At 46.8% G+C, this 15,737-nt stretch overlaps 1 protein-coding gene across 6 annotated transcripts; it reads left to right on the top strand.

Annotated features, from left to right (window-relative positions):
- The first annotated feature begins 2,715 nt into the window (after positions 1–2,715).
- LOC100272341 (uncharacterized) lies at positions 2,716–7,064 on the top strand. Of its 6 annotated transcripts, NM_001146824.1 has the most exons (5): positions 2,789–2,908; positions 3,019–3,062; positions 5,033–5,416; positions 5,518–5,880; positions 6,685–7,062. In NM_001146824.1, exons 1-5 carry the CDS (start codon positions 2,830–2,832, stop codon positions 6,700–6,702), a joined length of 888 nt encoding a protein of 295 aa, NP_001140296.1. In that variant the 5' UTR covers positions 2,789–2,829; the 3' UTR covers positions 6,703–7,062. The 6 variants fall into 6 exon arrangements, with proteins under 6 accessions (XP_008681344.1, XP_020408728.1, NP_001140296.1 ...); XM_008683122.3 differs by having other exon boundaries at positions 2,716–2,825; positions 5,518–7,064; XM_020553139.2 differs by adding an exon at positions 3,879–4,104 and having other exon boundaries at positions 2,774–2,825; positions 3,019–3,799; positions 4,181–7,064.
- Positions 7,065–15,737: the final 8,673 nt, after the last annotated feature.

The following is a 15,737-nucleotide window of genomic DNA, read 5'->3' as shown; positions in this document are numbered from 1 at the left end:
TGACGAAAGACTTCGCCATGATTGCAGCGTTGCCCCCGTACGAAGACACTGTTGCTTCGTAGCTCATCAAGAATTGCTTCGGGTCGGAGTGGCCGTCAAACATGGGGAGCTGGGGTGGCTTATAGGATGGAGGCCAAGGTGTAGCCTGCAGCTCAGCAGACAGAGGAGAAGCATCATCAAAAACAAAATTTCCCTGATGGAAATTATCATACCAGTCGTCTTCGTTGACGAAGCCCTCCTGATGAAGGTCTTTCTGATGAGGCCTTCTGTTCTGCTCATCGTGAGTGAGATGGCGAACTTCCTCAGAAGCTTCGTCAATTTGCCTTTGCAACTCAGCTAGGCGGGCCATCTTCTCCTTCTTCCTCTGCACTTGTTGATGTAGCATCTCCATCTCTCTGATTTCTTGGTCTAGCTCTTCTTCCTCAAGCGTCGGGCTGACGGCTTTTCTCTTCTGGCTTCGGGCCTCCCGAAGAGAGACGGTCTCCTGGTTGTGGTCCAGCGGTTGTAGTGGTGCTGCCTCAGTCGCTGAAGCTTTCTTCGGCGCCATAGCGAAGGTCTATAGCTTCCGAAGGTGTTCACAAAAACTCGAAGTGGAAGTGGGTTCACCGGAGGTGGGCGCCAATGTTGGGGACTTGATCTCAAACGCTAAGAGTTAAGAACAAGGCAACATAGAAAATATTAAACATTAAGGTCCTTCGTCCTCTGAAACATTATGCCCCTTTGGAAAATAATGCTTTAGGACGAAGGTCATAAAGGACATACCTTCGTAAAATTAATAAATAATGCCGAAGGGTTCATATAAAGCATGAAATATAAACATTAACATAAAATCATTTCTATTTTATTCATGTGAAGAAATAGAAATGATTTTAAATTACACATGTACCTTCGGTCCTGAGAGAAGGTAAAGATTACAAGCGTGACGCAAAAAGCCAATGCCAAGTCAGCGTGAACAGTACGGGAGTACTGTTCATCTATTTATAGACGCGGGACGCAGCCCACGTGAAATTACATCCATGTCCATCACATTTGTTGAAAGTTTATGGAAATCTGTCGAGGCCCCCGAAGTCTTTTCATCTTTAAGTCGGTTCCCCCTTATGCCATCGCGCCGAAGCTTCCCTGCGCACAGCTTCGGCTGTCTTCGACCTTCGTCTGGTTCAGGCTTCGTCCTGGCCGTGCTCCATATCCATAATTCTGAATCCGAAAATACCTGTTCACATAATCCACTTGGAAAACATTGTCAGATCATGTTTTTGAGGACCTTCGGAGGACGAAGGCCCCCAACAGCCACTATAGAACTTCTCTGTACTAGTGTATTGAGGACCCGATGCCCGAATGTATATGGGTATGCGATGAATCTTACCCATGAGGTGTATATATATATATATATATATATATATATATATATATATATATATATATATATATATATATATATATATATATATATATATATATATATATATATATATATATATATGGGGATAGATATTGATTTATGGGATGTGTATGAGATGTCTAAATCCGATAGAAATTTCACCGTTGATATCTCTACTCCTTCCTGTTCCTGAGTCCTGACCTCTGAGATGCCTACTGTCCTATACCATGTTCAGTGTACAAGTGACGCGTCCCCGTGCCGAGTACTTCTTGTAAACGGAGAAAAGCAAGACACAAGTTATCTACTGCTTTATGAAAAATGCCTGTGATGCCGTACGTTGTCCCTCGGTGATAATCAAAGACGGTGTCACCGAGTCCTTGTCAATGCATCTGAAGGATGCGTCACACGATCAAATAAAATTCGCAAAGGGCTGCTACAGCATGCACCGGGCAAAATATCTCCCGTCTGATGTTCTTTTCGGCTCCGCTAGATGCATGCACCCCTCCCACCTAATAACAATACCGAGACTGCGTATTGCTACTTGGCTAGCTTAGCTAGCAGCAAGTGTGGTTAGGTCAGGCGTCATTCAACATTGTACTGTGCGAAGAAAATGTAAGTTCGTAGAGCATGCACGCCGCCCATTTCCTTTTTGTTTTAAATCTGTCGGTTTGTCGAGATTTGTTGGTCGATGATATTTCTAGGTCGGGCAACCAGTCCAGCACACCTGGGCCTCCTGACGACAAACGAACGACTGCGTGACATTGGCATTTCTCTGTCCGTAGCCCGTTCGTTCTACTCCCTATGTTAATTTTTTTAAATAATCCGTCGAGTTTTAGTTTAAAAATAAATTAATTAATAGGCGATAAATATTCGAGAGCGGATGTAACACATTATTAAATAACACTCCGCATTCGCTATATAATGTATACTGCAGACTGGTAGCTTCCTCTCCCAACTGTGGTATAGTTGCAATGGAAGCCATTATTATCGCTCTAAAAAAAGGGGCATTTTGTATTTCGCAACGCTACAGCCTTAGTTTATGCAATGACGCAAACGATGGATGACTTCCATCGCAATGCCCTACATACAGTACAGGCTACAGCTACAGGTTTTCGATAGTCTCCGGAGTCCGGAGCCTCGTGTCGCGAGCGGTCAATCGCGACGCTAAGGGCGCGTTTGGTTGCCTGGTTTTGGCCCAGCCTGGCCCATGGAATCCTATGTTAGGGTGTTTGGTTGCCTGCACTGCATCCAGATGCTGCATGCGCTCGTGCAATACCCCCTCCCCAGCCTGGCTCCGGCGGAACGCCTGGAGTTCTCGTTTCTCCTCGGCCTGGCTGGCTGCGCACGCGAGCGGGCGAGCGCGCGCTCCGAAAGGCGGCTCCCGCCATGCAGCCGCGTTCGCGCGGGAAGCTCCTAGGGTTACCGCCTCCTTTCGCGCCAATCTCTGGTATATGTACCCCTCTGTGGCGTCGCAGCCCTCTTTCGTCCCTTCATCTTTCTCTCTTCATTTCTTTCTGTCGGTGAGAGCAGGTGATGTTTTGTGCTATTTCCTTCTTCATTTTCGGGATGTGCAAGATCTGTGGTCGCTCCTAACATTTTTTGTGTTTCCCCTTTCCTTCGATCTGTTGGAATCTGGTTAGGGTTCGTGGTTATCTCGGTTAGGGTTCTTGACCAAAAAGCGCAGGTAACCTCAAATCCGCCCTAGATCTTGTGATTCCCTGTGGATTAGTGTTGAAACTTTGCATATGATTCATGTCCCTTACTGAAGTTTCATTTTATTATCTGAGCACATGTCTTAGTCATTGATGTTTCATTATGTTATCTGAGCACATATCTTAGTCATTGATGTTTCATTTTGTTATGTGAGAACATGTTCTGAGCCATGCATTTTCCATTCTTGCTATGTATTAGATGGAACCTATGGATCAGAGAACACTGCTTGTCAATCAAGCGGCTGCTTTTGTTGCTGTTATTTATGCATACTTCATGAGTAGGCTTAGGGTGGCACAAGCTACGCGTCCTCAAATCACATACGGCCCATTAAGTGCTATGGATGAGGAAAGGCAAGCAAACCTGAACAAAATTTACAATTGCAATGATGTAGAATGTATTAGCATGCTGCGCATGCGTAGAGCTCCATTCTTCAACTTGTGTAACCTGTTTAGGGATAGAAACTTGCTAAGGGACACCATACACAGTTCTATAGAAGAGCAAGTGGCAATGTTTCTTCATGTAGTAGGCCACAACCAAAGATTTAGGGTCATTCACCAAACATTTAGGAGGTCCATGGAGACAATTTGTAGGTACTTTAGGGAGGTTTTGTATGCAACTGGTGAACTAAGGCAGGAGATGATAAGACCACCATCACTTGAAACAGCTAGTAAAATCAGGACCAGCCCAAGGTGGTACCCATATTTTAAGGTAAAAACATAACAACTAATCAACTAAAGTGACATTTTGGAATATACAAATGGTGATGACAGTTGTTGGTATGATGTAGGACTGCATTGGTGCAATAGATGGAACCCATGTTCATGCTAGGGTTCCAACAAAGATTTCTGCAGCATTTAGGGGTAGGAAGCATTATCCTACCCAAAATGTACTTGCTGCAGTAGACTTTGATCTGAAGTTCACATATGTTCTTGCTGGCTGGGAGGGCTCTGCACATGATGCCCTCATTCTGGCTGATGCTTTAGAAAGGGATGATGGGTTAAGGGTTCCTCCAGGTACTTATACAACATGATGGTCCACATACTTAGTTTCCCATTGATGTATAATTGATGTATAATACAACTTTTTTAGGGAAATTTTACCTAGTGGACGCCGGTTATGCTTGCCGACCAGGATTTCTCCCCCCTTACAGAGCCACTAGATACCACTTGAAAGAATATGGTGGAAGGAATTATCCTACCAATGCTAGAGAGTTGTTCAACTTGAGGCATTCTAGCCTGAGAGTGACTGTTGAGAGGGCTTTTGGCGCGTTAAAGAATCGATTCCGTATTCTAGATAACAAACCATTCCATCCTTACAAGACCCAGGTGCAATTAGTGCTTGCATGTTGTATTCTTCATAATTGGATTCTTGATCATGGACAAGATGAGGTGTTTCCTGACGAATCTACATGGGAACCCAATTGTAATACCAGTTCACATCTTGATGGTACTGATGTGGTAGACAATGTAGCTTGGGGTAATAAGAGGGATGAAATGGCCAACCTGATGTGGACCAATAGGGGCAACTCCCATGTTTAGTTGATGTCAACCTTGTTTTGTAACCTTAAAGACATGTGTTTAATAACCTAAGACTAAAGACATGTGCAATGATGAATTATGTGTTGAATATACTGAGACTAAAGACATGTGCAATGATGATTGTATTTTAAATCTGAAGCAATGGAGTTTTCCAATCTGTGATGATCTCCTTGCATTTTTTACATCTGAGGCAATGGACTTACACTATCTATGATGATCTCCTTGCATTTTTTACATCTGAGGCAATGGACTTACACTATCTGTGATGATCTCCTTGCATTTTTTACATCTGAGGCAATCGAGTTTTCCTATCTGCGCTGATCTGCTTCTAATATGAGGCAATGGATTTTTCCTATCTATGATTGTGTTCCTAACTGAGGCAATGATTGAATAACCTAATTAGGGGATGGCCGAGGACAGTGTTCAAGTAATTGGGGAGGTGCAGGAAGTGGTGGAAGTGCATGCTGGTACTGATCAGCGTGGCAGGGGTGCAATGAGGTGGACTAGTGTTATGTCTGCCTTTGTGCTCCGCCGTATGTGCCAGCTGATCTCAAGTGGTGTTAGAACAGACAAAGGGTTTAAGGAGGTCCACCTGAACCAGGTTGCCAAGGCTCTACAAGAGTTTATTGGCAGTGAGGTGACCGGTACTCAGGTGTACAACCACTTACGTAAATGGAGACAGAGGTGGATGAGGGTGGCAAAATTAAGAGAGTTGAGTGGTGCCAATTGGGATGAAGACTTATGCATGATAAGTCTGGAGGATGAGCACTACAATGGCCACATTAAGGTCTGTGTTTATTCCTAACTTGTCCTGAACATTACTACAGTGGTGGCATTCCTTTTTCCACTTGTATTGTATGCCTAACTTGTCCTGAATGTTATACTTAGGCCCACCCTAAGGATGCTGAGTTCTTAAACAAGCCTATAGAAAACTATAAGGAGATGATGACTATATTTGGGACAGGATTAGCAACTGGGAAGTATGCTATGGGTTCAAATGAAGCTTTAGGATCTCCATGCGAGGTTGCTACTAGCTCTGTTAAGACTGATTCCCTTGATGAAGACAAGAGTGGTAAGTCAGTTAAGACTGATTCCCTTGGTGAGGCAACAAAGGATATGAAAGAAGGTAGTAGTGGTGTAGGCAATAAGAGGAAGAGGGGTGTGCTCACTGATGAGGACACTCTGATGTTGTCTAAAATGACAGATGCTGTCAAGGATGTGGCAGCTGCTATTCGTGAGACCAAAGTGGAGGTGATTAATCCTGACCTATATGTTGCAGTGATGTATATGCCTGGATTTAGTGAGGAAGCTTTAATTTGTGCTTTCTCTCATCTGGTGGACAACAAGGCGCAGGGGGATGCTTTTGTCCACATGACTGACTCCCATCGTGTCCTGTGGCTAAGGACATGGCTAGCCAAGAACTACTTCCTGTAGATGCATATTATGCTAACTGACTGATCATTCTTTTGGGTAGCCAAACATATACCATGAGAGGTTTTGCTTTTGCTGTGAGACAACTTGCTTGTCTGTAAGGTCACTAATTTCTGGGGGTCTTTAGGTCTGAGGGTGATCCTTTGCTGGGTTGTTGGAGTACTGAGAGGTTGAAGGCATATGTGATCAGTCAGATTGTTGCCTGTGATGTGGTGGACCTAGATTCAAAGTTCCAGTTGCATTTGTAACCATGACTTTGATGCATGAGCTAATTTCCTTTGCCTCTATTGTTTCCTTTGCCTCTGTTCTTTCCTTTGCCTACGATCAGTCAGATTGTTGCCTGTAATGTATGTGATTTTCATGCTTGATCTGAGATGGTTTCTATTGCCTATGATGTATGTGATTTTCATGCTTGATCTGAGATGGTTTCCATTGCCTATGTTGATTGGCAAATTTTGATACCTTGATCTGAGATGATTTCCATTGCCTATGATGATTACCAAACCACTACCTAACTGTGTTGTAAGTATTGAATTACCAGTTCAGTTACTGAGCACAATAAATGGCCTATGATCATTCTATGATACTACCTCAAATTGTGAAGTGTCCTAACAAAATTTACAGCTATGGCTTGGTACGTAGTACATGTTGGCCGTCAAACTGGTGTCTACTCTTCCTGGGAAGCTTGCCATGCTCAAGTAAATGGTTGCAAAGGAGCTTGCTACAAAAGATACAATTCAAGAGAAGAAGCGATGACAGCTTTCAATGGTCACGACAATGAGGACAAACAACAGGAAGTTCCAGTACTTCTTAGGAACAAAGCTAGTGCTATTACAATTAAAGATGTAATAATATTTGCAGGAGGTGTTGTAATATTAGTTCAAGCTTTAATCATTACAATTTTAGTTTCCAAATTGATGTAATAATGGTTACATTAGCTGTTTTATCCCCTCTTGGTCTGTGGTGGTAACCTTACCAATGTATGCAAGAGGTGACTTTAACAACATGCATGCAGCCAACCAAACGTCCATGTGCTTGCATCTGCAATTTGAATCCGCATCTCATACAAGCAACCAAACATAGACTCTGTGCAGCCAGGATCGACTTGACCGAGTAACCAAACACTAGGCTGTTGGAGGAACTCAACCAGGCCAGCTGTAACCTGGCTGGTATGGTGCGAGCCAGGCAGGCCTGGGAAACGATCCAAACGCGCCCTAAATATCTGCGAGCTGAGCAAGCGGGCGCGCACGCCTGCCATGCATATGCGAGCAGCTGTCTGGCGACTTTGCGAAACCTTTTGTTGGTTTTGCTTGCAATTAAGCGTTCGGTGACGCCATCTCTGCCACCCCAAGCACTAGGGTTGACTTGAATAATCGAAGCGCACTAAAAAAAACCCATCAGATGAGAGCACCTCCAGACAATCATAATAAACAAATGATACGCCTCATTTCCATGCCCATGCTAATCCGTTCGGCCCCGCGCCGGATCGCGCCACCCGATCGGATGCCAAAAATATCCTATTGTTCGTTCGGGCTCATCTCCCTGTCAGTGAGATCATCAGCCGAGATAAATTAACGAGCAGGAGGAGGGGAGGCTGCCCTGTGCGCGCCTGCTAGCTTGCATGCAGATAAGCTCGTTGTTATGTTTTGCCGTGATGCATGTATAATCTATTAGGTTCTAATAAACAACGCAAAGCGGCACGCTTAGCACGTACGTACAATCGTTGCGTTGCGTGCTAGCTTGTAGTGGTTTTGCACCCATAGTATATGAATTGTGGCCTGCGAGCCTGGCTTATGACTAGCTAGCTAGCACTGGCTGGTACGTACTTGATTACGCAGCCGGAGTGCTGGATCAGGACGCCACACGATAGATTAGACTATGATGGAGAGAGTAGAGTAATAACAACTTCCCTGTCGTCTGTGATATGATTATTGGTGTGTTTACTGGTGCTCTGGAATGCTGTAATAATAGGTCTGCCGGAGTTAGGTTTTGGCGGCAAGCGAAGCATCATTACTTGTTAGTTGCCGTTGTTTTGTTCGTGTGCGAGTCTCTATCGTCTTTGCGTGTTTCTTATAATTCAGGGATGCATGCTAGCTGCTGGGTCGTCGACATATTCGAAACATTTTTACATTTAGGGATGTTAGCTATATCGTCTGAGTACAATATAGTTATTATTACACTACTTTCTAGAGGGTTGTGTTTCCGATTACGTACATATAAAGGTAATAGATTTTGTATAATGACTTTGTAGAGGGTCGTTGTTATGTTTGCTTTATGCAGTATTAATTGCAGCGCACCCGGACGTTCCACGATTTGAACTCTGTACCTTCTGGCCACGATAGCCAGCCGGGGCCGATAGAATGGATGGATGTGTTCTGTGATGAGATGATTACCTAAGGACCTCTTTCGGCCATCGGCATGCATTGGAACTTTCTGGAATCCGGATGGTTCGCGCACTACACTAGCTAGCAGCAGCTTCAGCTTGTGAGTAGTAGTGAACTAACGATCCATCAAACACTTGACGGACTGCTACTACGCCTACGCTATTCTAGCAGTTGATGATGCCAATTGGAATTGGACCCACACGATTAGCGCGTACATACAGGTGCGGGTGCACGTGTCCACGCGTCCGTGGGCAGCTTGACGTCGGAGAAAAGGAAAAGTCCCCGCTCTCCGCCGCGCCGCGCCATCACGTCCGTCCGTCCGTCGTCCGACGCGCGCGCGGAAGGCAGCCCAAGTACGGCCCCACCCTCTCGATCCTCGCCGTCGCCGTCCCGCGGGCTGTGACTGTGAGGGTGGGAGAGCCATCCGGATCACCCGACCAGTCCGTCCGCGTCGTCGCGATCGGGGGGAGTTTGGCGGGTGCGGTGGTGGGTGGGGCTGGGCGGCCGGCCCATCGTCATGTGGTGGTCGCCGGGCGGCGGTGGCGGGCCTGCTGGCGTGGACCTTTGGTTTAAATAAATGCAGCATGGCGCGCGGTGCCGTTTCCGGATCATGCGTGCCGAAAGTGAGGCGCTGCAGGGCGCGCCGAGACGGACCACGGGACGAGCCACGAGGGAGGGCTCCGGATATTTGTCACCACCAACCGTGCCGCGCGCATGCATATTTGTTGGCTTATTGCGCCAAAAAAGGCGTGACCGAGCAGTGGCCTCCTGTTTGTGTCGCGTCTTCGGGAAACATGTTTAAACGGTGGCACCGTGGCACTTCATTTACGTGCATCGTTTCTCTATTTTGCAGCTGTCCTTTACACTCCGTCTGTCCTAAAAAGAGTACAACTGTCTCCGTTCTCAAATTTAAAACTTCAAATTGATATTTATAAATAAATTAATAATATTATTTAATAATATAAATATTAACACTTGAATCTATAACTGATTAGATTTTAGATGCTAAAATAGGCCATCGTATTTTTCAGGAGTGGAGAGAGTGCTAGTGAGTGTGCTCTCGGCTGCAGTGGCTGCAACCTCGGGCTTTCAACTGCAGTGGTTGTAAGAGCATCTCCAAGAGATCCTAAAATTAAATCTCCCAATACGAGAGAATTAGGATCTCCTTAAATCTTTTAATCCCAAAAAAAGTGAAGCATCACCAACAACTCCCAATATATTTTCAAAAACAAAATGAATAGAGCCCACCACAACTGTATCTACGAGGCCATCGCTCACGTGAATCCTCCTCGCGCGACCAAAGGTGCCTCGCCCAGCAGCCTCCGTCGTTGCTCACGTGTATGCAGTCGTTTGCCTGAATACCGGCATCAGGGGATGACCATCGCAGTTGGCTTCATTCCCTGCGTTAGGTGATTGTTGTGCCTTCAGGGAGCTTAATTCCATATGGATTGTTTAGTTATTTTCAATCCATATGGATTAGAGGTAATTGATACGGATTGAGAGGGGTTTTGACTTGCTAGGGATTGAAACCCCCTCAATCCCTCTCAATCCATATGAATTGGGGTAGAACCGAACAAGCCCTGAGAGAGCTTTATTCCATATACGTCAGGTGATCTGAAAACATATACCACCACAAACTCTTTGTGCCAACAACTAGACCTTGAAAAGGTTTGCATAATTGTTATTCTTAAAACCATCCAAAATTTAAAAATATATAAATGTTATTCTGTCAACAACTATAACTTTAAAAGATAGAACAAATATAAAACTGAAATTATATCAAGAGAGCCGAAACATTATTCTGCAAAGGAACATGGCTCGGTGTTCTTTCAAGAAATAGATCCACCTTATTTCGAACTGCTATTCAGTCAAGACAGAACCAATATTCTGTCAAGACAGTTGTTCAGTATTTCATACTAACTGAACTGCCCTTCATTGTTTCATACTAATTGAAGAGAGCTCTTCAATATGTATTCAATGTCAGTGAATCGCAGCTGAAGGTGATGTCAGTGAATCGCTAGTTCGTCACTCCCTAGATCCATCGGTTGCGGAGAGGGCTACCGCTAGCTAAGCACTTTTCGTGCGCGAAATCGATTGAACGCTGGTCACCGGTATAGTGCGAAAGTGTGGAAACTACGCGGGAAACGGAAACAAGCCCTCGATTGGGAGCTCGGGCGGCGGCGGATCTTTACGCCGCGGAGGGGATTGTTTTCGCGTGCGGTGTATTAGGGTTGCTGTATAGGTCACTGTTGGAAACATTTCCTCCTTTTTTCCCTAAAATAAGATTTAAGATTATGATTTTAAGGATCTCTTGGAGATGCTCTAACCGCGAGTGCATGTAGTACTACCAATTTTGTGTTTTTAGAGAGCGTTTGATATGTTTCTCAAGCTTCTCAGGCGTGCTTGGCTCGTATTAGCTCAGTCAGGCAACAATTGACTTAACCGATTGCAAGCGACATAACATATTTGTTTGTTTGTGTCAAGCTCGCCAGTCTCTCAGGTTATTTGTGTCAAGCTAACAAAACAAAACAATGGTTTATGGATGAATGGATGCAACTACATATCCAGAGAAGCCAATCAAACAAGCCCTTAGATATTCGGTTGCACATGGTTTGCAAACTCAAATCCTTTAGGCCTTATTCAATTTGAGCGGATTGAGAGATTGAATCCTTTCCCATTTAATCCCCTCCAGTTCCCTTTAATCCTCTCCTATCCCAACAATTCTCTTTAATCTCCTTCGATCCATGCAACCGAACAAGGCCTTAGAAGTGGACGCGATTCAGCCATTCAAGGTTCATTTCCCACACAATCTCTTCTAATTCTAAGAGGATTTAAGTTTCTAAACTAGTTCTAAATGTTTTTTATGAAAGTCTTTTATTGTTATATAATCATTTCTAACATGGAGCCAAACTCCATTCCCTTCGTCAAACGTAAACACCAGAGTTTCAAATGTTTCGTATAACTGTTTGTGCTTTTGTCAGAGACAAGAAACAAGTCTCTGTGCCAAAGGACCAACGCTGCAACAGGCTGCAACATGCTTCTAGTAGTTTCCGTAAAGTCTATCCTTTTTTGCTATCCGCCGGAAACTCTTGCTCACCAGGCTAGACAAATCAGTCTTTTACCATGGGCATGGTTATCATATATAATACAGTCACAACGACCAGCTAAAAAATATAGCTTTCACCATCGGTCTTTTCACCATGGGCATGGTTATCATATATAATGCAATCACAATAATTTTATGTAGTCATTAATCACTGAAACCAAACTATAAATACTTTTAGGCAAAGCCACCTAGAATGCCATCAAATCTCGTAGAGAGAAGTGGTGAACAACAAGATAAAGAGAAAAATGGGGTAAAAAGGATAATATGTGTATTTTTGATTGATCGGATGTTGGATATCTCAATCAGATGTAATGCTCTCATATATAGACATAGAATAGTCTATCCCCATATGAAACGATTCTAATACGTGTTTTGCAAGTTTTGCACATCAAAAAACCAATTTATCAATAAACGGTTCTAGAATCTAGCAAAATTAGGCTTAGTTGGCCTTAAATGTCAGCTAGGTCGTATTTCAAGTATAATAAGGGTGACTACGCGGGCTCCAAACAACTCTATGTCATTAAAATTCTAGGTTGCAAAGTGAACACAAGAGAGAAGAAAGTAGGTGTTTCATGAGGAGCCATGTCCAACTCATTTTACGAGGAGAAAGAACCTACTTGCAGCCTAATGTGTGAGTTAAGGCTAGTTCTTGTTTTTAGCCAATCCAAATGATTCATCTCCCAAATTTAGAGTCACATAAGAATAAATTTACTATATGTATTGATGTTTTTTTGTTGAACCTCGATGACATGGCAAAAGTATATAACCTTCGGTTGGTTTTTTCTATTAGCCTTGCTTTTACGGTTCGACTACTATAATCAGTTTGGCTGGTCTGCTTTTTCACTCTGTCTTACACTTTTTTTATGCTGCATGTTTTTCATATCGGACATTTTAACGTACCAGCAGATGTAAATGATCGTTTTAGGTAACTCGAACAGTAATTGAGGTATGCGCTGACGATGTGACCGCACGAATTGATGCTTCATTCGTGGCTTGGTGGGCAGGGTAGGAAGAACTGAACAGTGGCGTCGTTCAGATTCATATCAGCATACGAGAATATGAATGAATTGATTGGTCACCATCCAGGTGGGGACGACACAGGTTACCTAGGATTTGATTAAAAGTGGAGGAATAAACTACAGTACAGACACTTCCACGGAAGCGATCTAGAGCCTTCCGAACCAAAAGCTACCAGGAACTAATATTAGGCTTTGCGAGGAGACGAAGAAATGGTCATCTGGCCGTAACCATCAGTGTAGCTCATAGTTATCCTCTCAGCACTAAGTTAACCTATGAACAACTAGGTTTTTCGAAGAGAAATCAAAGCAAAAGGAGACATTTGGCGACATTCATTCCTTTTTTTTTCCCGATCACAAAGGTAACGTGTATATATATGCACACATCAACACCACACAAAACTAAGACGTGGTTCCAATCGCTCATACACAAGTAGGACATGGTCCTAAACTATTGGCCGAGAGAAACTTACAAAGTAAAGTCCAGCCGTCTGAATTCTAATTAAAGACATAACTTTTTTGTAAACAACTCAAATGATAGGCTGATCCACTCCCCTTTCGGCATGTATGTCCTAGATAGCCCGAATCACGCACACACTAACCCTCCACAACAAACAAATGTAACAGTTTGTCTCGATGTGATTGATCTACGAGCTGCACATCTGCTCCCTTCTCATTGGTTTAAACACAGGTACTGTATTCCCAGTACCTGATTGAATACCGTCGCGAGCCCGCAAAAGTCTAGTCCAGCACGAAGCACACCGCGTGCGCTAATTGAGAACGAGAACAGAGTATGCGACTTTGGCAGGACGCACAAGCGCAGTGGTCGTTCCATTCCATGGGAGGACCAAGTATCCGCTCGCGATCTACAGCGAGCCGAAAGGAACGTCCGCGCGAAGCCGAGCGGTCAATGCGCGTGGGGCCCGACCCACCGACCACGATCCCGTCCGCGCCACACAACACAACGGGCATCCTACTCTTTTTTTACCTCTTCCACGGTTCCACCGTGGAACCTGGAACGGCCCGGCGAGCAGCAAAAAATCGCCCCGCCTTTTTGGCCTGATCCTCTCGCGAGCACGCGACCTTTATAAACGCGAGCCTCGCCATGGCCGCCCACTCCGAATCAGAACCGCGCGCCCCATTGGCTCGTGTCGTGCACGCACACCGCTCGCCCGCCCCCCGCTTCCTTGGCAAAGCCTCGCCTCCCGGCTTTCCACGCGCGGCATCAAGCTCCTCATCGGTGCAGTTCGCACTTCGCAGCGGGCGGGCGGGACACGACACTCCACACACACACACACAGAGCGACACAGATTGCAGCTCGGCACGTTGGAGGCAGGCAGGGATGGAGCCGATGGGCAGGGACGGCGGTGGAGGCCACGGGAGGGGCTGGAAGGGGAAGGGCGTGAGCTCGGGCTCCGCCGCGGGGAGGCAGCTGGCGCCAGTTTTAGAAGACGCGCCGGCGGCCGCATTGCTCCGGCCCTTGAAGAAGATCCGCAGCCCCGACCGGCGCCTCAACCGCTCCCTGTCCGCGCTCTCGTCGTCGGCTCCCCCTTCCCCTGACTCGTCCTCCGTTTCCAACCCCATGTCGCCGCCGTCGACGCGACACATATTTCCGTTCGCGTACGATCCGGCTCCGGCGGCATCGACGTCCACGGCTGCGTCGCCAAGGCTCCTGCCGCTGTTGCAGTACGGCAGCGTGTTCCAGCAGCCTCTGCCGCCGCAGCAGCCTTTGCAGCACCAGCAGATGATTTCGTTCGGAAGCAGACAGCAACAGTTCGGGGCGGCCGCGGCTCCTCTGTTCCCGCCGCAGCTCGTGGCGCCGCCGGAGGTGCAGCAGCAAATGCTGCTGCTGCGCTACTGGAGCGAGGCGCTGAACCTGAGCCCCCGGGGGTTCCGCGCCGGGGCCGGGGCCGGGGCCGTGCCGCCGGCGCTGTACCAGCAGCTGCTGCGCGCGCCCAAGCTCTACCGCGGCGTGCGGCAGCGCCACTGGGGGAAGTGGGTGGCGGAGATCCGCCTCCCGCGCAACCGCACGCGCCTGTGGCTCGGCACCTTCGACACCGCCGAGGACGCCGCCATGGCGTACGACCGCGAGGCCTTCAAGCTCCGTGGCGAGAACGCCAAGCTCAACTTCCCCGACCTGTTCCTTGGCAAGGGCCGCGTCGGCGGGAGCGGCCGCACCAGTGCCAGTGCAGCCGTGTCCTGCTCCTCCTCTTCGTCGTCTGCTCCGCCGACGCCGGACGAGAATCACGCGAAGCAAGCTCAGCGGCATGACGGTGAGCAGCCGTGCAACAGCGAAGCGAAGCCTCTGTTCCCGGAAGCAGAGCAGCCAAACAACTTGGAACACGAACCGAATTCTCAGCTCCAATCGGCCGATCACCATGGCGGTGACGGCAGCACGGTCATGTTTCAGCCGTCGGTGGCGTCGAGCGGCATGTGGGGCCCGGCCGAGGAGGCGTGGTTCAGCGCCTGGGGCCCGGGCAGCTCCGTGTGGGACTACGACATGGACAACGCCCACGGCCTCTTCCTCCAGTCTCGCTTCGCCAGTGAGGCTGCCAGCATGGACTACGTGTCCAGCATGCCGGAAGCCCCGGCGACACCGGCGGCAGGGACTGCCGTGGCCTCCGCTGCTTCCCTTTCTTCTCCTCCCCCTCTTCCTCTTCCCCGCAGTCCAACCTACAGGTGGAAGGACTGAACATGGCACACGATCTTCACGCGCAGGAAGTATCCACCGGAATCGGGATGCTCACAAGTTGCAGATTTTAAGAGTCGGCTTGTGGCGTCTCGCAGCACGATCACCATTCACCGAACAGGGGCATCGAAGGACCACCATTTTATCTGGACCTTTCCCTCTGACTGTTTTTTTTTTCTCTCCCGATGAAACAGCATAAGGAATCCCAGCTGGATTTTTAAGGCTGGGACAAGGATGGCCTCTGTTTCAACCGCCATCCTTGTTGATATTCCGACATGATATTTAGGTATTTCAAGCATGTGTCCCTTGTTGCATGGTTTGCAGTTGCACAGCGGCATGGAGTAGTGTTCTGTCTTTAAGGGATCTCCCTAAAGGCTTGGAAGAGGAGACGGGTTTTATGCTCTCCTCTGATCTTTAGTTGAATGTTTAAGTTTTTTGCAAGTACTGCATTGTGTACTAGTACTACTGCACAAATATGAGCG

This window comes from Zea mays, chromosome 5 (genome assembly GCF_902167145.1).
Source record: "Zea mays cultivar B73 chromosome 5, Zm-B73-REFERENCE-NAM-5.0, whole genome shotgun sequence".
Classification (NCBI taxonomy): Eukaryota; Viridiplantae; Streptophyta; class Magnoliopsida; order Poales; family Poaceae; genus Zea; species Zea mays.
Note: the sequence above shows the minus strand (reverse complement) of the source record. Positions and strands in the feature narration are given on the sequence as shown.

Excerpts from the sequence above, each read along its gene's own strand:
- LOC100272341 (XM_020553139.2), top strand. The coding sequence starts at position 3,290 with ATGGAACCTATGGATCAGAGAACACTGCTTGTCAATCAAGCGGCTGCT. Across the intron at positions 3,800-3,878 it reads GGTGGTACCCATATTTTAAG|GACTGCATTGGTGCAATAGA; the intron begins GTAAAAACATAA and ends GGTATGATGTAG. Across the intron at positions 4,105-4,180 it reads TGGGTTAAGGGTTCCTCCAG|GGAAATTTTACCTAGTGGAC; the intron begins GTACTTATACAA and ends CAACTTTTTTAG.